General features: G+C 36.7%; 3 protein-coding genes across 4 annotated transcripts; all 3 read right to left on the reverse strand.

The window, feature by feature from the left end:
- Positions 1 to 255: 255 nt before the first annotated feature.
- On the reverse strand, positions 256 to 7434 carry LOC113321180 (protein SUPPRESSOR OF GENE SILENCING 3 homolog). 2 transcript variants are annotated; one of them, XM_026569060.1, is made up of 8 exons: positions 7418 to 7434; positions 4255 to 5239; positions 4002 to 4043; positions 2505 to 3463; positions 2026 to 2320; positions 1427 to 1671; positions 936 to 1090; positions 256 to 683 (listed from the first exon to the last, which is right to left on the reverse strand). In XM_026569060.1, the coding sequence occupies exons 4-8, from the start codon at positions 3453 to 3455 to the stop codon at positions 446 to 448; spliced, it is 1884 nt and encodes a 627-aa protein (XP_026424845.1). In that variant the 5' UTR covers positions 3456 to 3463; positions 4002 to 4043; positions 4255 to 5239; positions 7418 to 7434; the 3' UTR covers positions 256 to 445. The 2 variants fall into 2 exon arrangements, with proteins under 2 accessions (XP_026424845.1, XP_026424844.1); XM_026569059.1 differs by lacking the exon at positions 7418 to 7434 and having other exon boundaries at positions 4255 to 4811; positions 4922 to 5152.
- On the reverse strand, positions 5008 to 10041 carry LOC113324077 (transcription initiation factor IIF subunit alpha-like). The gene is made up of 8 exons (XM_026572419.1): positions 9969 to 10041; positions 8312 to 8395; positions 8112 to 8191; positions 7800 to 8012; positions 7418 to 7636; positions 5962 to 6201; positions 5154 to 5239; positions 5008 to 5098 (listed from the first exon to the last, which is right to left on the reverse strand). Exons 1-8 carry the CDS (start codon positions 10039 to 10041, stop codon positions 5008 to 5010), a joined length of 1086 nt encoding a protein of 361 aa, XP_026428204.1.
- A 4399-nt stretch (positions 10042 to 14440) lies between these two features.
- Positions 14441 to 16962, reverse strand: LOC113321151 (probable inositol transporter 2). The gene is made up of 4 exons (XM_026569038.1): positions 16757 to 16962; positions 16585 to 16655; positions 15606 to 16061; positions 14441 to 15499 (listed from the first exon to the last, which is right to left on the reverse strand). Exons 1-4 carry the CDS (start codon positions 16920 to 16922, stop codon positions 14594 to 14596), a joined length of 1599 nt encoding a protein of 532 aa, XP_026424823.1. The 5' UTR covers positions 16923 to 16962; the 3' UTR covers positions 14441 to 14593.
- Between the last annotated feature and the right edge of the window lie 6327 nt (positions 16963 to 23289).

The following is a 23289-nucleotide window of genomic DNA, read 5'->3' on the forward strand; positions in this document are numbered from 1 at the left end:
TGTAAAAATGTCTTCAGCATCTGACTATGGGATAATCATTCTTCTCATTGCAGTAAATTGGTGAAATGAGGCGATTTGGCAGTAAATTGAGTTCCCATAAACGACTATGATTGGATGCAAATGAGATTAGTCCTATGACACAGGCACACAACATTTGATTTTCTGTTCACATCCTGATGTCCCGATTTAATCCCGACTTGGATTAGCAAAGAAAAAAGAAACAAACAGTCACTTAAGATTTCTCTATAAAGAATTTTTGTACGTTCAATATATGATTTCCCTACAAGGAGTCTTTGTATAATACTTTAATATAAAAAAAAAAAAAAAACAAATGCAGAAGAAGGGGGAGTCTTTGACCAAAAAAGAGAAAATTGTATGTTGAATGTTCCTTCATGTTCTTCCCTGCATTTTATACCTTAAAGCATGAATAATGCTAGAATCCTCCTTAAGAGGATTGAGAACTGTACCGGTTCATGAGTTCTGTCAACGATGTATCCAACTCTTTCTCCAGGTCAACGTCTTCTTGCAAATGCTTACATTTCAGGTCATTGGCTTCTTGCAAATGCTTACGCTTCAGCTCTGCTTTCTTCTCTCCATGCAGTTGGAATAAGCTTTCTTTTTCTGCTTCGAATAACTCTATGCCTTTTGACTGAGACTCGATAAATTTCTCAATCTCCTTGTCCCTGGACAAAGCAACATCACCATATCACCACATAATGCACATACGATAAAACGATTTCAAAGCGCTGCTTTTTTAAAGTACATACATTATGTTATAATGGGACATACTGATAACAAAGTGACACAGTTACAATGAAGACCATAATATCCACTGGAAAATGAACACATTTCCTCGTTAAAAATTTGTTATGCTTGTCATCTATCTACCTTCTGGTTTGAGAACTCTACTGATTGGACAGGTTAAGAACTGTTACCTGATTTTAAGGTCCATGGTATTTCCGGAATCTATAACATTAATCTGCATTTTCCTGCATTCTGCCTGCTCTTCTTGAAAAACTCTGTCTTTCTCCACCAACTCTTGACGAATCATCTCTATTTGAGCCTTGAAAAATTGCTCTTGTTGATCCATCTATACAAAGATTACATCAGACTCATATAAGACGGCTATTGGAAAGAGTAAAAATAGGTAAAAGAAACAAATCATAAATCCAGACCTCACAATGCTGGTACTAATTGCTACTAATATTAATATGTATGACTAGTAAGTTCACTGAATTGTATACTACGATAAACGATCATGAGAGAAAGAAGGAAACTACTACTACAACCATGACCACAGTCAAAAAAAGAATAGCGGACAGTGAGAGTTGAATTTAAAAGGCCGACTAATACTAATTAGTAACGAGGAAAACAGACAGCAACTGGTAGCTAATGCTTTAGAATAGTTGCTAGTTTTGGATCTCACCTCTTCCTTGTTTTGTTCATATTGCAATAATGTTCTTTCTCGCACAATGCGGTTATCTTTCGCCGTCTTTCGTAATCTCTCACTCAACACCCCAATTGTTTCTTCCATGGCCTTTGCATTCCTTTGATTCTTAACGTCCTTGGTCATAAGCCATTTCAGCTGCTGATTGTCTTCATCCATTTGCTTCAATGGGATTACTACCATCTCTTCATATGACCTCATTTCAAATTTCAGCTTTGACTTATCTGTTAAGCACGTCAAATATTTTCTTTTTTTCTAATTAAGCACAACGAAGCATGAAAAAAGAAAAAAACATAGCTAAACGTATGTGGATGTATAAACTGCCTTTAGAAGCAGTAGTTTAATAAATATCTCAAAGGAAATCATTCTATGAAAAAAAAAAAAAAAGGCTGGATGTTCAAAAGCAACTGCATTCCATGCTGTTCTCACTATTTTAGGCACTTTAATGTGTCACACAAATCACTAACTACAATGAGATGTAACAGCCCAAACTTCGGATTGGTGCAGAGATATAATGAATGCACCTTTAGAATAGAAAGCATGAAAAATACTACTGAAGCTTAAGACGTGAAGTGAACCTGTAGAATGGCGGTTGAAGCTATCCATATCCTCCTTGCTTGCTATGAAACCATACAATTTGCGTTTTCCACCTTCAAAGAATAGAGTTCCTCCACGATCCCAAGCATCCCTGTCTCTTCCTTCCTTAATAAAATGATTGTGGAGTCTCACAGCTTCAACATAGCCCGTCGGTGTACGTTCAAATATGAGGAGACCCATCCCCCGGTGCCCTTTCGGACCATAGGATTGCTGAGCCTTTACTGCCTTGTATGCACTAAATAAAGCAAGTAGCTCTTGATTACCCATGCCAGTCCACTGAAAATCCATTCAACAACACAAGTTATATGAGATGCATAGCAGAAGACAGGAAGCGATGAATAATGTAAGGAACAAGTGGTAAATAATAATCAAGCAGAGTACAACAAAATCCAGAAACCCACTAGCAAAATGGTGACCAACATTTTATGATGACAAATTTATGCTAAAAACTCAATCATACCTTCTCATCTTCTTTATCTAGAAAAGTGTTCATAACCACAACCATGGGAGGCCAAACAATTGCTTTATCAGGAACCGATTGACGAAGACCATGCCATTTACCATATACCTCACCAGCTGGTACAACAGAAGTTCCTTTCCGGCTTAGCTCCTCATCTAAGAGTTCTGCAAACTGTCTATGAAGCTTCACCCTCTTTGATACCTTGGTCTTAGCATGGGCCATTAGTGGTTGCAATCCATAGAACCAATCAATTTCTCCTGGTCCATTTTGGCATGCTGGACAGTGCCACCGCCGCACAGATGAATTTGTTTCGTCAAGGCTCAGTTTATCTAAGATGTCGAAGAACTTCTTAAACACCTTTTTCTTTTTGCAGCTCTCATGGCTCTTCTGGCTTTCATCTGCACTGGAACCATCAGAAAAGATGTCATTATCGCTATATTCATTCATGTCTTCATCAACCTCAGAGTCAATATCATCTTTCGCTTTCCCAACCACATTAGGTTGGACTTGGACATCCCCTGCACCCTGCTGGCAACCATGTGGTAGAGGGGGAGGAATATTGGCTGGTGGTGCCATGTACTGGTTCTCCCTCCCTGTACTGAGAGATTGTCTTTCCATAATTCCTCTTCCACCTGGTCTTCTATCCTGCCAGGCACCTAATGTAGCCTTTCCTGGGCCCCTGGATGTAGAAGCATAATTCTGGGGACGGCACTGTTTTGGTGCACCTGCCCCGCCTCGATTCTTGTTGCGAGACACTACCTCCCACTTTGTATCTTTACCAGAATCAAGGCTTAGCTCTGCAAAATTAGAACCCAGATGAACAACTTCAGCCTTTTTATTATTACCAGAGCCTGAACCTCCAGAGACTTGTCCACCAACACCTTTCCCTTTTGCAGGTGAACTACTACTACCAGGAAAATATGGCCTGCCACCCCCTCTTTTCTGACTCATTTTGCCTCCTGCACCATTTACGTTTGCAAGGAATTCTGGCTCAAAAATGACAGTGAATTGCGAAGTATCTCATTCCAGGAATCAGATAATTTTAATAGACTTGTGGGGAAAAAACAAAGGGACTTGAGTTGCTAGCAAAGAATGTGTAATATTTCAATTCTAAAGCGCCTCGATTTTGGAAAAATAATTCAAGACAGAATACATTCTCGCAGATTGTATCTACTCCTCAATTTATGACAAAATTTTTCTAAAGACAACATCCACTTAACTACTCATGTATCATCAAAATTGACTAGTAGTAATCAAAATGCTGAAAGACCCAAGAACACAAATAATCTCACCTTACCCTAGAAACGTAAGACCCATGGAAACCTAGAATCATAAGACACCTCAACAACACCAGCATTTAACCTACTAGGATCATAATACCCCTTGACACCAAATTTTAATTAAAAGCATAAGACCCAAATCAAACAATCATAATCTCATGTAAAGTATGAACAATCATAACCAAAAATCACAGTATTGGAGATATAGAGAGAGTACCTTTACTCACTCTCTTTGGGAAATGAAGAACACTGTCAGCCCCTTGAAGAAATGAAACCCCAAAACAGAAAGAAAGTTAGAAAATGAATAATGAAACACCAAAAAGAGATAAATCCCAGAGAATAATATCTAATAAATGAGGCAGAATCTAAGTATTGATTCTAGCATTTATGAGGAAAAAAAAAAAAAACTAATCCCCTTTCTGAACAAAACCAGTGAAATACTCAACTGTACTACAACAACAAGAAAATACCTTAAAACTGGACTGGAATTTGAACAATCTAGGCGCGGGATTCGACGTTTTCCAGCGATTTACTTCACCCTTACTTAATGTGAGAGGAAGATGAAACTAACATACAGATGGTTACTGTTATTGGTACCGGTTTCTAGTTTCTACCGCCAAATGTAACCTGTGTTCATAGCCTCGATGAAATCGTTGATATTCTTACTCTTTATGGTTGGTAATAAATACTCAATCCCGTAAAGCCGATACTTTCATTTTTCTCATTTAGTAGATAATCTTCACATACCCCAACCAGGTTACAAAAACATTCAGAGAGTTTTTTTAGGCGTGAAGAACATCACCACGGTATTTTTCTACGGTTGGGTCTTTCACTGTGGCAGGAAGAGTAGTACGCTGACCGAAGACGCTGAATAGTCGTCCAGGAGGGCACTAATGTGAAGAAAAAACTTCTGACTGAACGGGAGCAGGTAGCTCCCAACTAACTGAAGCATTTGTGCCAGACATTGAAGATAATCTCCTTGTTTATTTTTGCAGTATGTCCAAAAAGCGTGCCACCCAAGTAAGTACTTCCAAAGTGATACACAAAAACCGCAACAGATTATTTACATAAACCTCACATATTGCCATTTACAGTTTTTATATACATATAAACCGTAACAGATTATTCAAAATTGACCTAATTTCTCTTTGCTTTCACAAAAAAGTGGGATAATTGAGTGCTCAGTAATTGGTCCTCTCCAAATGCTGAGCTCTTTTCTCTAATTAGAATGGTGCACCATAAACTGCTGATTTTCTTGATCCTTGGCTATGTGCAGCATGTTCTTGGTCTCTTACCCGAATACCCCCATTGATCCTTCAACCCAAAAAAGAAGTCAAACAATAAAAGCTAACAGGTAACCAAAAATTACTTATCCCTTAATACCACGTAGTTGGCCTCATCGGACTTTCGTATCTTTAAAATTCGTCTCAAAATTGCGGTAAAAGCATTTTTCTCCTGCATCAATATATTTCAACCAAGTTGTTAAGAAAATGATCATAAACTACTTATTGGGGTCAAATAATAATCCAAAGAGTAAATTTTTTGTCATAAACAATTCATAAAAGAGACTATCCAGAAATGGCTACAAAAAGTTTATTATCTCTTCTCTCCTCTCAATAAATTTTGCGAAATGGTGATACTCACATCTAGGAAAGAAAGGCCAATACCTAATGTTTGCTAGCGTAATCCTAAGCATGATTTTTCCTCACCAACTTGAGAGGTTGGTGTGCACATAAACCATCCAAGCCACTGAATGTTATAAATTCCAGAAACATGGGCTTGTTCAGAGAATCCTACCGGCTAAACGGGTTTATGGGGTTGCTGACCCTCTTTTTCAAGCGTCACACTTTAAATGCCTCCAGAGTTGGTAAAGAGCTATAAAAGGACAAAGATGTTCACTCGCTATTGTCTCAGTTATTAGGTGCTCTATTTGTAGATAAGTTCATTAGATCAAACATTGCAGAAGTATTTGATGTTATCATATTAACCGCAAACAAGAGATTTATGTGCAAACAACCAGTGAAGTCTCCATAGGGTATGGTGGTGTTAATGGTGAGTCTCTGTCGACATGGAAAAATCCAGAAAAGTGCCGCGTCCTAGTTAGACAACTAAATGTTACTTACGAACTGAAGCAGAAGCGGGCTACACGGGCATTAAAAATGTTTCCAACAGCATACCTCTTTTGATTTCAGTCTTTCCCAGAATTCTGCCACGAGAGCTTGTGTTGTTAGCGGAGCACTTTCTAGCAAGACAGCCCTGATTTCTTCCTCGGTAATAGGGCCAGTAGATGGGTATGCAGGAGCTTTGGTGGACGCTGAAACTGAATCTCTCGAAGGTATGGCGTTGTTATCCCTTAATACCACAAACTTCTGTATCTTTGAAATTCGCCTCAAAATTGCAGCAAAAGCATTTTTGTCCTGCGGCAATATATTTCAGTTAAGTTAAGAAAAATATCATAAAATTATTGGGGCAAAGCAAACCTTAGTCACCAGGAGCGGGAGCGAAATTCGGAAAATTTTCAAAAAACGAAATTCGGGCAGCGAGTAGGGAGAATAAATAAGTTTCATAGATAAATTAGTAGCACTGCTAATTTTCATAATAAATAAAATGAAAAACATTTAGAAAATGTTAATGAAGTGCCTATTTTCAAAACATTTAGAAAGTGTATGGACTATGGGTCACATATATAGATAATAGAGAGAAAGTTTTGAAGTCTCTAGAACTTTTAGAATCAGATGATATACAGAAGTCAATTATTGTTTTGTATATCAAGAAACATTATTACAATAATAGGAAGTTATAGTTTTTAAACTTGGAAATTTCTAGGGTAATAAGTGAAAAGCTACTCCCAAGTTGGGAGCGCGGATTCTCCCTAGTGAGGAGCGTGCTCCCAACACGAATTTCACTGCAAATTCACGAGTTTCAGGGAAATCCTCGAGGACTATGAGTGAATCTGGTGAAAAAGACACAAACAGTAAAATATTTGCCATAAACAATTCACAAAAGGTTTGGAAAGAAGAAACTATCCCAGAAAAGTTTGTTATCTCTTCTCTCCTCTCAATAAAATTTGCCAAATTGTAATGGTTACATCTAGGAAACAAAGGCCAGTATCCAATTTATGCTAGCTTAATTTGTAAAGATGGACACAATGACACCGAAATCCTAAGCATAATTTTTGCTCACCAACTTGAAAGGTTAGTGCGCATACAACCCATCCAAGCCACTGAATGTTATAAATTTCAGAGGATTGTGGGAACCATGGGCTTGTTCAAAGAACCCCACCGGCTAAACGGGTTTATGGGGTTGCTGACCCTCTCTTTCAAGTGTCACACTTCAAATGCCTCAGAGTTGGTAAAGAGCTACAAAAGGGCAAAGATGTACTGACATGCTATTGTCTCAGTTATTAGACCAAACATTGCAGAAATACGTGGTATTAACCACAAACAAGAGATTTATGTGCAAACAACCAGTGAAGGCTCCAGACTGCAGAGGTATGGTTGAGTTAATGGTGAGTCTCTGTCGACATGGAAAAATCCAGAAAAGTGTTGCGTCCTAGTTAGACAATTAAATGTTACTTGCCAACTAAAGCAGAAGCGGGCCACACGAGAATTAAAAAAGTTTCCAACTGCATACCTCTTTTGATTTCAGTCTTTCCCTGAATTCTGCCACGAGAGCTTGTGTTGTTAGCGGAGCACTTTCTAGCAAGACAGCCCTGATTTCTTCCTCGGTAACAGGGCCAGTAGATGGGTCTGCGGGAGCTTTGGCGGACCACGAAGCTGAACGATTCAAAGGTATGGCGTTGTTACCTTTGGAAGCCGATGCAGACCCCTCTTTTGCAGAAGACTTGGAATCCTGAAAAATAAAAATAAAAATGAAATTGTCCAATCAAAAATATGCTGGAAGCTGACAGCAGTAAGATGCAACAAATCAATCAGGTTTAGAGAGAATACCAACTAAAGAACTATCAACACAAGAACAAAATTTAAAAAAAAAAAAAAAAAAAACAAGAACTTACGGTTTCCATCTTCGCTGTTTTCAAAGGTGCACTATTGGCAACTTTAGCATCATCTCCAGATGCTTTTCTCTTAGGCTTTGTAGATGGGGTTCCAGGAGTGGATGCTGAATGTGATGCTTTTGCAGGAGTGTCAACAAGTTCTTCTTTAGGTGTATGTGTATCCTTCTTTTTTGGAGCCAACACAGGTGACATGCTCATATCATCATCCGCTTCCTGCAGATGAATAATAAAAAACATAATTAGATAAACCAGTTTGGATCAGATCAGGAATGGTGATCCGCTTTGTCTACTACAAGGCACTAATTTTCTCACGTTAAGAAGTTCAGGCAAGAAAATGTCATCGGAAGACAGAATAGAATGCATGCAGATTAAGTGAAATTCAGAAACTCTAACTGAAACAACATGAGCTTACATCATCATTGTCGTCGTCATCTTCGGCATCTGAATTGTTCCTTCCAGCTGCACGTCCTAGCAGCTTTTTAACTCCTTCCCAGATTTGCTCAGTCCACCACCCTCCTCTTCATTAGCCTCATCATCATCGTCGCCATCATCCTGGAAGTATGTAAAACCGCATGGATCCTTGGAATTAATATCCACTAAAAATAGTTCAACACAGGAATTTCAGTAATCCCCGTGGGTTGAGGAAGTAAGAGTGTTTAGCTATTCCAAACTAACATCAATTGAATCCACTAACATCAGCTTATTAACCCCAACGTTAAAAGATATCAATAGTTAACTCTTGTTTGCAAACATAGGGCCTTTATGAAAAAATAGAAAAACCAAAATCGCCAGCCTACCAACATAAGTTTAAATCACATAGGTATCTAGCAAGTAACACACTGAAGATGCAAAACTATAATGTGACAAAAGACACTTAATATGATATAGAATTCCACAATTTTAAATAGATTTTCTTGTCATCTACTAGATTTGAATATCCATATGACGACACACACATAAACTCTTCCGAACTGGGGTTTTAAAGCTGCTCATCTTACGAGCAGTACAAGAACTCCAAACCTAAGGTCAGACAAAATAGAACTGTACAAGTATCCCTTGAATATTACTAACAAAAACATATCAATTGACCTATACTTGTACAAATCCTTAAAATCCTTGAAGCTGCTACTCAACTGCCACAGGCTAGCAGATCAGAGTGCATTACACATTTCACTAACTGACCGTCGACAACACAGTGGTTACCAGTTCAGCACCCAGTTCATAATTACAGTATGGTACTTCCAAAATCACCCATAGTGGGTTTTTTATCCTGAAGCTCCCATGTCTATGAGGATCTATGTTGAACCAAGTACAACTTCTTCCTCTTAACATTTACATGCATATATCTCCAGCTAATGTCTAATCTAGCGATGACTACTTACAAACGAAAAGCACAATAGTTAAAAATTCCAGCATGTTCGTTTCAAGGAATTGGAGGCTGGGTAATCCAATTGAATGCACCCAATTCCTTGAACAGAACGGGTCAAATGAACTCTTATGTAATTAAGAATTTTAATTCCTAGGAATCCAATTCCCTCCAAAATAATAGATTTCCATTGCATTGGTCCAATAGTGCAATGGAATTGGATTCCGGGGTAAAATCAAAGGTAATTGAATTACCTCAAGTCCTCAACCGAACATGAATTTTTAGGATTACCAAATAATTGAATTTTACCCAGCACAAAATTATATGGATACACAATTGTTGTTACTAGAATTTAGTACAATAATTGTTTGAGAAAATGGAAGTAACTAACCCTTATCAAATGAGTGATTTGAGTCCCGCAATCAGAACACTTTGCACGATTCTGAGTCATCCGTTTTCCACAGTTATACTCCCTCCGTTACTTTTTAATAGGCCAGTTTCTATAAATAAAAATTTCAAAAAAATAGGCCAGTTTCTAAATTGGGAAAGTCAAATGTTACTTTAATTTTTTGGGACCACTTGCAGTTCACTTCTTTTGATGACAAGTGTCATGGGGGACCATTCCACTTCACTTCTTTTATTGACAAGTGTCATGAGGACCACTTCACTTCACTTCTTTTATTGACAAGTGTCGTGAGGACCACTTTCAATGATTACTTCACTTAATTTCCTTAATTTACTCTAAAAACCAAATCAACCTATTAAAAAGTAACGGAGGGAGTAGCAGAGTGTCATATGCTTACAATTGCTTCCGTAAAGATCAGAAGTTGATCCACAACCTCCACATGATGGCTTTAATTTCAAATCAAAAGACATGTTTTCTTGACCTTCTTCTTTTCTATTTCCCTACAAAAACAAACCCTAAAAAGAATATCAGAACGGAGATATAAAAAAAAAATTAATCCAAAATTTCAATTAGGATTCTAAAGATTTATCAACAGATTTGAACTTTACCTTTCTTCAATCGATGTTCTTGAATTACTTTTCAGTTTTTTATACACGGAGTATTTGTTTGTTCGCTCTTCTTCCTTCTGAGAGAGAGGTAGAGGTATTGGGGGGGGGGGGGAAATCAGAAGAAATTAGGAAAAGAAAAAAACGGTATGCGATGATATTTATAACATGTCCGAAACGTTTTAGATACCGCAAACTTTTGAGATGAGTCGTCGTTTGCAAATTTCCCCAATGCCCTTAAACTAGGGTAAAGATCCTCAGGTACGGTAAAGAGTTTGATGGTGGGTTTGGCCGCGGAATTTTACAGATGGAATTTATGGGTCCAAGAGATAGGGTAGAATTACGTTTTTTCCTTTGTATGTTGTGTTTTACAGTCAACCCACAAAATATTGTTTTTGGGATAATATAAATTCATAGTTTTAAGACCCTTGTAGTGGGGAAGTCTTGTAGCTAGTAAGTTTTAAAGGTGATTGTAATTATTGTGTATTTGTGTCCAAAATGAGTTTTGTTAAAAAATTTACTCACCCCATGATACATATTAAAGTCCATACGAAAAGGGACGTAGGGGGTGTTAGAACAAAGCTAAAATTCTGAGGCCTTTTTACCTTTGCTCAGGTGAAGCGGCCTTAGTTAGCCTCATAAGAGATGTCGGTAAATTGATTAGAGAAATTTGTGAACTTCTTTAATTTCTGTTCCGATTTAGTGTTTAGGACTCTAGATCAGGGATCTTTCGTATCAAAAAAAATAATTAGGGATTTCGTTGGAGCATTCTGGGATAAGGTAATTTAATTTTGCTCTCACTATGGAATGAACAAACATGAAAAATGGATGTTCAAATCAATATATTTGTTGATTTGAACATCGAGATGGACAGCCTAGCGTGCGCCTGTGATAACGACGGGCGACCTTGCTACGAACGCTGTCGTTTGAAGAAAAAACGCTAGCGTTTGGACATTGAACGCGCGACATAACATAAAACGCCAGCGTCCGTATTAGAAACGCCAGTGTCTGACCCAAGGGCGCCAACGGCTCAATCTGAACGACTGAAAAATCGTGTGATCCAACGGCTACATTTTCTGAATTCTATAAATACTCCTCATTTCAACTCCAAATTCACACATTATTCACTCTCAAATCATCTACAAAAATGCCTCACAGAGTTCGTACTGTTAGATTCACTAAAAAGAGCATTTAGCTATTTGTAGAGCCTTTGTTTTTCAGACACAAGATGTTGTCATGCGTAATGTAGCCGATTCGACGTTGACTTTCTGGGACAAAGTTTACAGAATGTTCACGGCTGAAACTGGGAACATCTATGGGCGTGATTCTCATGGATTGCAGCATCATTTTAGTGTAATTAGTATGAATATGTTGGAGTTCATTGCTTTACTAATGGAGAATCACAAAAATAAGCTCAACGGTGAAGCCGAACATGAAGTGGAACCCATAACTCTAGCGATGTGGCCAGTAACTCACTGCGGTCGTCCTTTCGACTTCCATGCTTGTTCCAACATTCTTAGGGTGCTCAATAGATACAATCCCCTACTTTAGGAATTCCACCACCCGCCGAGAATTGACGCCTATGTAGTAGTTGTTTTAATCTAATGTATTTCTTTTATTTTCATGTATGATGTGGTGGTTGTTCAATGCCGTACGTTTTTATTTATGATGGTGTAATTTTTAATCCGGGAAAAATTTAAATTACTGACATGCAAATGTGAAGATTAATCGTGATAACATAATTGCATAGTGAATCGATTTGTCATACAATTTTAATCAGCCCACTCCACCAAAAAACACCTGGGACATTCCCAGAAATGCCTTCCATATGTGTCTTCTTCGGAAGAAGTCCGCAAATGCATAAAAGTCTTGCAACCGGGCTTTGAGCATGCACTGATTCTCTATGGACAATGTTTGTATTCGTGATCTCCATATCCACAATGCTTGCAGTATAATAGCTCATTCTTCAATTTCGCTTTAAGTTTGAAGTTTTTGCCGAGTGTTGCAATCTTTTCTTCTTCTTGTTTTTTAATCTTCATAGCATCATCTAGCATATGTGGTTCCTCTAGACAATTGGGATCTTGACATTTCAAATACCTGAGCTTTTCCGGTTGTGATTCAATCACCATTCTGATGCGTGAACAACCTTCCCACAGACACTTTGAATACATCCAAGGACATTGCATAAGACTGTGGTTATCCATGAAACATAATGGACAAACCTCTTTTGCTTCGACACATAATATTTGCTTCGCTTTGCCTTTAGAAAACATGGTGGATGTTGAGAAAGAAATCGGTTGGTTTAGTTTAGAATAAAACATAGTGATGTATTTATAATACCTAGTGGTAATTCAAACGGGCGGTTTTAGTAAAGTCGCCAGCACTTTTGCTTCAAACGCCAACGGAAAAATTTCCAACGACTCCCTTTTCTTTCTCGACCTATAAATTTCATTCCTCCCATCTCCAAAATCACATCTTCTTCTTATTCTTCTTCTTTTTTATTAAATCTCTCTCCCTCTTTGACAGAAATGTCTGTTAGAAATCGTGGTCCCAAGTTTACTCAAAAGGAGGATATAACTCTATGCAAAGCATATTTATTTCATAGGGTAATCACAAGTATTGTTATTTCTTATGACGTTTTTTTTTTGGGAGAACGTTTTTCAATGTTCGTCTCACTGACGGGAAACCCAGGAAACCGAGATGCTCGTCGATTGCGTGCTCGTTTTCATTCTATTAGGATTGAAATCCAGCCATTTCTTTCTCTGGTAATGGAAATGGATCAAGAAAAGTTCGTCGGTGTTACTGAGATGAAGTGATCCAAACAGCTCTTGCTAATTGGGAGGAAGCTCACGGTAAACCTTTTCGTTACGAAGAGTGTTTCAGAATTCTAAAATATGGTCCATCTCAAGCACATCATTACTGCTCTCGAATGCCGCTGCCGGTCTTTACAATGGAAGAAGATGTTGCTCTTTTTCGATGTTGGTTACATCGTATGATGAGACCAATGAACAATGAAAATTTATGGGAATGAGTATTGGGAAATTTTGTAGCATCGCGGAACGAAGCCATAAGAAATAGTAAGATCCTAGAACTAAGAATTGCATTCATCACTAAGGAAGTCAAACATTATACAGAAGTATTGTGGATGGTTCATCGTAGCAATTCTGGAATATCCAACGAAAAACTGGTGAGTATCTTACCTTTGTCCTCGTGGGCTCAACTGCATCATAAAAATATCTGAACTTGTTATTTATCTGTTTTACAGAAAACCAACGCTCAGACCAAGTTTACCGAAAAAAGAGGAAGAGAGTTTAGGAATTTTGAATGCTATGAACTTTACAGAGAGAATGTCGCTGGATTTGATGTAGTTTGATGTTTTTGTTGTGGTTTATGAAAATGTAGTTTGATGTTATTTGCAAGTTTAAGTTGTAATAAATTTCACTTATTCTGAAGTGGAAATCTATTTTAAAATATAAACATTTTCATTCATTGATATTACTGCCAATTCTTTTACAAGATATAAACTTAGACAAAAATAAAAACTTGAATAAAAATCAAGTACAAGTTTTGGCCTCATGTTTGTCTTCATTTGACGTATTTTCCATTCAACGCGCTCTTTGACAGTTTCACCTTTGTTTTTGAATATTTTGTTGTTAACTTTCAAAACTGGTGCTCTTCTTTGCCTTTTAGCAGAACATTTTCTTGGAGCAACTTCTAAAACTTGCACTTCCCTTTTACAATTTTCAATCTTTTTAAAGCTCCCACATATCTTAGAAACAACAGCTTCAAGTTTTGCATCGCAAAAAAGTGTGATCGCCTTTTCAGCCATTTTACAAGAGAAAATTCAAGTGAATTTTGGTGTGAGTGAATTGTTTGAAGATTATGGTAATTTATAGAGGTAAAAAGTGAAATTCGAATTTTAAAAAACTACCCGTTGGCGTCTGTAGCAAAAACGCCGGCGTTTTATCTTATGACGCCGCGTTGGTTCTTCTGACGCCAGTGTTATCCCTTCCAACGCCAGCGTTGGATCTACCGACTCTAGCGTTTTTACCCGGATCGCACGCCTATTGATTTAACTCCCAATGCTTTACTATAGTGGAAAACCTAGTTTGGCCATCCACCTGGCTCAACAAACGAATGGGTTTGTTCATTCCCATAGGAATTGCTCTTGGGCTTTAAAAGAAGACCGATTTTCGGAAATGTCAGCGCATATCAATTCATAATATTTACAAGAATGAGTGTTCTTCTTCTTCTACTACTTCTTATAAATTAGATATACAGAACAAAGTCTATTCACACACTTATTCACTCTCTACCTAACCTAGTCTACCTGTTCCGATATGCCCTTCACAGTAGGTTGTCTGCTTCCACACACTGCGCATCACCATGGTAACTATCATCGTAACTGCCGCATATCTTAGATGTCTTTTTCTTGTTGTAACAAGAGCTTCTCAACATCTTCCAACGGAAACCCCATGGTTTCAGGAACATACAAGTAAATGAACAAACCAACAAGCCATGAGAACAACTGCAACAGAAGAAGCGTACCTGTGATGCCAATAAAGTAGCCCACGACGTCCAGAAAAAGGTGGTGAATTAGTAATTTGGAGCCCCAGTAAGCCATTGCGCCAATGACAGCACAAACAGTTCGATACTTCATCGGATATATCTCTGAAGTTATGATCCATGGTACAGTTCCTATGCCTAATGAGTAGAATATCATGTACATCGCTAGTGCCACCAATGCTAATAAGCCAAGAGGGGAAATTCCTTCATTGTCATACCAAATCCGATCATCTATACCAAGACTCTGGCCATTAACACGAAAAACGTATGATAGCAACCCAAGTGAAGTTATAATCCCAAACATACTAACTAAAAGAAGCCGTCTCCTCCCGCAACGATCTACTAAAGTAGTACAGAAAATTATGCCGACAACTGAGAGAGCAGATGTGATGAGAGGAATTGCCAATGCTCCCACTTTTTCCATCTCTTCATCATTTTTAGTAATATATCCAGGGCCAATGAGATTAAATACCGTGTAGCTAAGGTGCATGATCATGTTCATACCCACAAACTGTTGAGCCACTAGACAACCAATGCCCGCGAAAATTCTTTTATATGATATCCTACCTCTTATGTCGAATCTTTTGAAATAAATACTGATGGGAAATGCTTTATCACACCAATCATCATAATCCTCTATGCAACCTTCTTTGGCTATTTCTGCTTCCATTGATGACTCCATTGCCTCCACCTCTCCGGAAACTTCACGAGCAGATCTTATCATATGCAGTGTTTCCACAGCTTTTGCTTTCTGGCCCTGATGAGACAAAAATAGGTTATCTAAACAATGTATTTGAACTAAATATTATTTAAAGTTAGCTGATACTGGGAAAGCCAATTATCACTAATTGTAGAGTTATTACCTTTCTATAAAGCCATCTGGGGGACTCCGGAAGCACCATCATGGCACACACAATAAAATGAATCACAGCTGCAACTATTCCAAGCTTCCAAGGCGATGTTTCGACATCCTTTGTGGAGGATGTTAAATTGATAAGATGATATAGCATTTTCCCTCCAGCAAACTGCAGGAAAATTGTGCTAACTAGGGCACCTCTCATGGAAGGTGGAGAAATTTCGGAAACATAAGTTATTAAATTCGGGATGACCATTCCAACTGCCCACCCTATAAATACTAATCCCCAGAAGTTGACAAATGGATCCTGACCGATACACCATCCAATAGGGATGAAGGTAAAGGCAATAAAATCAACTGATGCAATCGGCACCAACCTCCCCCCGGAGTCATTAAGCTTATCAAGCGTAAGTGCTCCTAATGTGAAAGCTGCCGCATGAATACATAACATATCAGTCACGTCCTGCACGAAACAGAACTAAAGTTAACATTTTTTTTTTAATGTAGAATATATAATATGAGTAACAAAAATGTACAGTCTGTGTAAATCTTTCCCGTCGACGATTATCCTCCATCTTTAGAAACAATGCAAATTTATGGTTGAAAAGTAGATGCCTCTATATGGTGGTAAGTCATTAGATGGTAACCTGCATCCTAATTGACAAATAAAATAAAATAAAAACAACAACAAAAACCACTCTATTTTGTTTCAGTTATGACAATTCTTCTGCTCATAATAATGCAAATCTATCCCGCCCACAATTTAATTTCTTATCAGTAGCTGCATCTTCATTACCTTGTGACACATGCTATTGTCTTGACTATTAGACCTTAATCATTAAATTTTCTTTATACTACTTATTCAGTGCGGTTTTATTCGTGATACTAATTAGTAATTAGAAATAAGAATTACAGTAACTTAATCTCATGCTCAATAAAAGTGATAATGAGGTATACATCAAAAGTTGAAGGAAGCTAGCACTTACTATTTCTCGTAAATATTTCCAAGGAGGTCTTCGAGCCTCTTCTCCAGCATAGAAAGATGCGTAAATTATTGCTGCATCCACAAACATTACGAAACTGAGAGTTGTGAATTAAGAGATAAGCTGAAATTATATGGAGCACTACCGTCTTGGTAAGTTAAAGATTGGAATTTACCTGTGTAATAGCCACAAATTGAAGCCCCAATACAAGCTACTAGGGCAACAACAATGACGAGAAATCTTTTTCTCAATAGAGTAGTGTCGTGACCATGTAGATCCAAGTAGTAGCTCTGCTCTTGATTATCCTCTTGTTTTTGTGGTATAAGACTTGTCGTCAACATTGCAAAACCCTAATTACAGCTTTTTTCTTTGAAAAAATAAAACCTCAGTCAGACAGAGAAGTGGAGGATGAATTTTGTTTATAGAGGCCTCTTATTTATATGGGATACAGTGTCCGAACTCCGAAACCATGCCTGTTTGGGTTTTAGAAGTTGGTCTGGATTTAAATACCTGGATGGGGAGTATGGGACTGAATTTCCACCTGGCAGTCAGATTTTGCCGGAAATTTCGGCCGGAATCAGGATGTTTGTCTCGACCAAATTTAATTTTGATTTTATTTTTTCAGGTTTGCGTGCCCAACATTTTACAATTTGACATGGAAGGTAGAGTTAGTTTGCCCCTTTACGACATAATCAGGCCCTATCAGCTTCAGTTTCGTTGGTTAGTTTCTTATGAGGTTTGCTAGTAGGCTAGCATTAGGCTTAATTTCTTGTAATAATACTCTTTATCCAATAATAAATATTCTCAAGTTGATAAAATATTTCATTAACTAAATAAAAATAAAATTTCAAACAATAAAAAACGTGCAGAATTAGGTTTGTATCCATATTAATTGTGCATAGATAATTAAACAAAATAGGGTCATTAGGAAGTAAAACAAAAACCTCTTAACCATATAGTTTTCATAATGATAAGTCTGACCCCTGATTAATCATCAATAATCTATTCAATTAGTTAAGTTAAAATAGTGAGATCAAATTTGTTAAACATTTTAATTACTATTTTTGTTGGATCAACCTGCGAATCCAATTTTTTTGTTTTTAAGAATTTTGTAACGAAAATGAATTACTTAACTCGAACACTTATTAAACTCGAATTGAACAGGATTTTTCTGGTTTAATTCTTCAAATGACAGAAGCAAATCAGAGATTCAAAACTCAGGTCATGAAAAGTCGTCATAGTCGTCTGCAGAATAACATGCCCACCAAGTTTAGTCGTCAAGATCGTATAATAACAAAATGCCGACAGTTAATATTCACATAAATGTCGTCGTGTTGTTATTGTTCCAACCTTACCGACTTACTATTATCAGGCATCGTCATGTTATGGAATTTTACCATCATGAAGGTGGAATGTCATTCTTATTAATTACCTCCTCTACCAGGTGGAATTGATTGGTCTTCATAAGTTTTACCAGAATCACTTGGTTCAGGTGGTGGAGATGGCTGAGTATCTTTCCGTTCACGGATCTTAAGCATTCCCGGTTCTACGAATTCCCCTCTAACTGCCGCAGTTAAGAGTTTTTTCGCCTTTGCGATGAGGTTTTGAAGGAGGAGTAGCATGTCTCTTTCCTTGCTTGACTTTTTGAAGCTTAAATAATAACATAATACACAAAAAATCAATTAAAATCGCATGTACAAATTAAAAAATCAAGAAAAATGAAAATGAATTGCAATTAGTCGTCAAGGTCGAAGGTTTGAACATAATGACAACTAACTATCTCATTCAAGGTCAAATTTTTTACAAAGAGACGACCAATGCTTAGTTGTCAACTTAGTTTTACAAAACCATAACGATTAATAACCAAATCATACATATGAAAACTTAGTTTTGGCAAGTTATTGGTAGTCATGGTCGAAAATTATACAAGGTGACGACCAAAACTTAGTCGTCAACTTAGTTTTACAAAACCATAACGACTATTGTGCACAAGAAAACTTGGTTTGGTCAGTTATCAGTCGTGATGGTCATTTCAATACTTAGTCTTCAAGATATTATTCCTATAAAGTGACGGTCAATAACCAAATGGTACGTGCACATGAAAAACTACTTTTGAAGGTTATATAGTCGGCATGCTTAGGATTTTCGAAATTTGACGACTAATAATTCCGCACCAGCAGTCGTCAAGGTGATAAGATGAATATCGTGACGAGCTTTCAGAGATAAAAAGTCGTCATGATACTAGACCTAGGAAGATAACGACTAAAACTAAACATGAAAAGTCGTCAAGGTAGTCGACGAGATATCCTGATGACCACACAACTGCAATTCAATTATTTCAATTTTTCTGACCTAATTTGACATTCAAAAAACAAAATAAAGTATTGCATTGAGTTTATGTAATCACTTACTTTCTCAATTTCGTCATTTCATCGGTTTATTCACCCATCGATTTTTTTTCGTTTGTATTGTTGCATTATTTTCAATTCCAGGGCCATCATGACTAGTTTTCTATTAGTGTGTTTGGCATGACTATGCATGTTTGAAGGTCAATCGACGATCAAATTTTCGAATCGACGATTTTGACGAATTTTTCAAACGATGAAATGATTGATAAGAAGAAGAAAATGATGGAGTGGGATCAGTAGTGGTTGTTAGGTTGGGATGGAGTAGAAGGAATTGATTTGAGTTTGAGTTTAATAAAAACAAGGGTGGTTTAATTAGGATTTGATAAGGGTAGTTTCGTAATTTCATCCATTTTGGCACCCCTTTTCCCTTGCTTCCAGGTCCACTTAAGATCTTGCATACCCCTATTAGTTTGGGTATTACCCAAATTCGAGTAATCAAAAATCTCTGGCACCTACATAACATAAAAATCTATAAATATATAAATAAATGAGGAAACTATATAATTCTCGTTGTTGAAAAAATCAAGTCTTTATAAGCTAATAGATCATAAACTTTATAACACTTTCCAAGAAAGAAGATTTGGGAATCGAGAGTTCGAGATTTAGATTAGTAGAGTATGGGTAAAAAAATGTTAAGTGCGTGTCTTATTTTATTATACAAATACATAACTTAGCAAGTTTAATGTGTGAAAGATGTTTTGTTTACAAATTATAGTTATAAAAAATTGGAATCAAGAAATTCCACCGAGAATCTTTCCGAGATAAAATTGAACTAGTGTATAGGTTCCAACCGAGATCCGAGATTGACTACACAAGAGATGAATACAAATTTCATGAAAAAAAGTTAACCGAAACTCTACAGGAATTTTTTTTGCTACAAATTAAATACAAAACACAAATTTCAAAACATAAGAAATTATCAATAGTAAAAGAGTAACTCTCTGCCTCATTTACCTAGAAACATATCCTTAACAGCTTCCGCACAACTTCAAAACCCTACTTTTCTTTTCAATGGAAAAAGATGAGATTGAAGCTCTTACGAAGAAACTCCAGAAGAATTTCGTCACTGAGCTTATAACCAAACTTGACAACAAATTTGAAACCAGTGAAACAAGCATCAAAACTATCACAGATAAATTGGACACCATCGAAAAAGATTAGTTTCCCAAGGAGAATATATAAAAAAGTTATTGATACACACTGGTTTAGACGAGAAAGGCATGCCTAATTTAACTGATGATAAAGAATAAGGAGAAAAGAAAACTGAAGAAAAAGAAGATGATGAAACCCCAAAAGTTCAACCTTATTTTACTCAGAATGAATCTATTCCTGAGAATATCTCCCATAAGCTTCAACACAAAGAGATAGTAGTAGGATTTGCCAACAAAAAACTGGTTATTGTACCTCTCAGCTACGATGAAGATGACAAAGCTGAGGAAATCCTAGAACAACAATGGATTGATGAAAAACAATTAAGATCTGGTATGAATCCTTATGAAAATTTACCAGAATATAAGTTGAAAGCTGATATCCCTAGTTTTCATGGTGGTTTACATATTAAAGACTTGTTGGATTGGTTTTATGAAGTAGATTCCTTTTTCAACTTCATGGAAGTTCCTGAATCTTCTGAGGTAAAACTAGTAACTTATAAGTTAAAAGGTGGAGCCGCAGCTTAGTGGGAAATACTCGGTGAAGATCGACGCAATGCTGATAAACCTCCTTTACGTACTTGGAAAAGAATGAGAGATTTATTACGAGATAAATTTTTACCAAAAGATTATAAGCTACAACTGTTTGTCAAACTTCAAAACTGTCGTCAAGGAGCTAGATTGGTTGAAGAATATATAGCTGAATTCTATAGTTTAGCTGCTCGAAACCAATTGAATGAAACTGAAGAGCACTTAGTTTCCCATTTTATTGATGGTTTTAACAACTTAATTCAACATGGGATGACACAACCTGTGTATACTATGGTTGAAGTTATACAACAATCCATTAAAATTGAAAAGTGTGTCCTCGGTACTTCTAGACAAGCAAATCCACGAAAAGCTCGTTATAAATATTATTATAAAGCTACCAGACCATTTAATTCTTATGGTTATCAGGGTGACAAGGGATCAACAGTCGTTATTGATCCATATTCTAAAGGATCAACTGTCTTTGTTGATCCACATGACAGAAGTATAAACCAACCGTATCAGCAATAACAAACAACATATATTCCTTTAGAACCTGCTCCGATGATGCATATACCATCTGCTAAACCACCCAAGGCTACTCCACGGCGAGATACTACTCGCACCACTAGATCTAATCAATATCAACAACAATTTTCACCATTATCTAAACCCTTTAATCCTTATTCAAAGTTTCGAGGAGATAGATGTAACAAGTGCAACCAAACTGGCCATACTTCTAGTGATTGTCGCAAGTTTCATGCTTACATTAATGAAACTCAAGAAGAAATAGAAGAAGAGGAACTAGGAGACGATGAGTTGTTTTATCTTCAAGAACATGAGACTTATGATGCATATTTTCTTGGAATGATTCGACTAGTTTTAATCACTGAACCATGTCCTACTCAGAGACATAGTATTTTCATATCTCATTGTTTCATTGAAAATAAGCTTTGCAATATGATCATTTACAGTGGAAGTACAGAGAACTATGTTTCTTCAAAATTGGTTGAGAAACTTGGTTTAGATGTTACTCTTCATCCAAAACCATATTCAGTTGGTTGGATAAACAATTTATCCACTTAACAGATTACTCATCAATGTTTGGTAAAGTTTTCTTTCCATGGTTATTCAGATTATGCTTTGTGTGATGTTAACATGACTGCAACAAGTTTATTATTGGTCAGACCATGGCAGTATGATATTCGTGTTGTTCATAACTGCTATGAGAATACTTATACCTTTGTTCATGAAGGATTTACCAAATTTTTTTTTGCCTTTACAGTCTTCTTCTTCACTCAAAGAACCAGCATACAAGAAGACGACTGCATTAGTAGCCACAATTGTTCATTATTTGAACACTCATTCTTTGAGTTCTCATGAAGTTGCTAAACCTATGGTGTAGATTCCAGACAAGGTACACATTTATTGTCTTTTTTAGTGACTTATTTCCTGCCGACTTACCAAATATTTTACCCCCACTTAGAGATTTACAACATCAGATAGATTTCATTCCTGGAACTTCTATTCCTAATCAACCTCATTATAGGTTAAGTCCTAAAGAGAATGAAACACTACAAGGTCAAGTTGATGATTTGTTACAAAAAGGTCTAATAAGACTAAGCGAAAGTCCTTGTGCTAGTCCGGCCTTTTTAGTAGATAAAAAGGATGGTGGATATCGTATGTGTATAGACTATAGATATTTAAACAAAGTTACTATAACATATAGGTTTCCTATACAAGAAATGATGACATGATTGATATGCTTTCTGGTGCTAAAGTCTTTACCAAGCTTGATTTGCATAGTGGGTATCATCAAATTCGTATCCGTTAAGGTGATGAGTGGAAAACAACATTCAAGACCAAGAACGGTTTATATGAATGGTTAGTAATGCCCTTTGGTTTATCTAATGATCCCAGCACATTTATGCGTCTAATGAACCAAGTTATGCAACCTTTTCTTGGAAAATTTGTCATTGTCTATTTTGATGACATATTGATCTTTAGCAACAGTGAAGAAGAGCATCTTATGCATTTATCTCAAGTTTTTACAGCTTTACAAGAGAATGTTTTGTATGTAAACTTGAAGAAGTGCACATTCTTTACCAACAAAGTTACTTTTTTGGGCTATGTTGTATCAGATACTGGTATTTCTGTGGATGATTCTAAGATCAAAGAAATTGTTGATTGGCCTGTTCCAACTTCTATACGTGAGTACGTAGTTTTCATGGCTTATATTCATTCTATAGAAGATTTGTTAGAAATTTTAGTATCATTGCAACTAGTTTAACAAATTGTTTGAAGCGTGATACTTTTGAATGGACTGAAAAAGCAGATAAGAGTTTTAATTTACTCAAAGAGAAGTGATGTAGTGCCCCTGTTCTTGCCATGCCGAATTTCGATAAGTGATGAGTGCCAAATATTGTATATTTTTATCCCTTTTTGTTGGCATTTAACTCATCTTTTGTGCAGTAATTCTACATTTTATCCCATATTCTGTATTTTCATTGTTTTCAAGAATAAATATTTTTATTAATTAATTTTGCATTTTTAGGTAATAAATAAAGTCTGGATGACTTGCGGAGCAAAAAGAGCAGAAAAGTAGTGAAAAGCCGGGAGAAATC

The sequence above is a fragment of the Papaver somniferum genome, chromosome 11 (genome assembly GCF_003573695.1).
Source record: "Papaver somniferum cultivar HN1 chromosome 11, ASM357369v1, whole genome shotgun sequence".
In the NCBI taxonomy this organism is placed as follows: domain Eukaryota; kingdom Viridiplantae; phylum Streptophyta; class Magnoliopsida; order Ranunculales; family Papaveraceae; genus Papaver; species Papaver somniferum.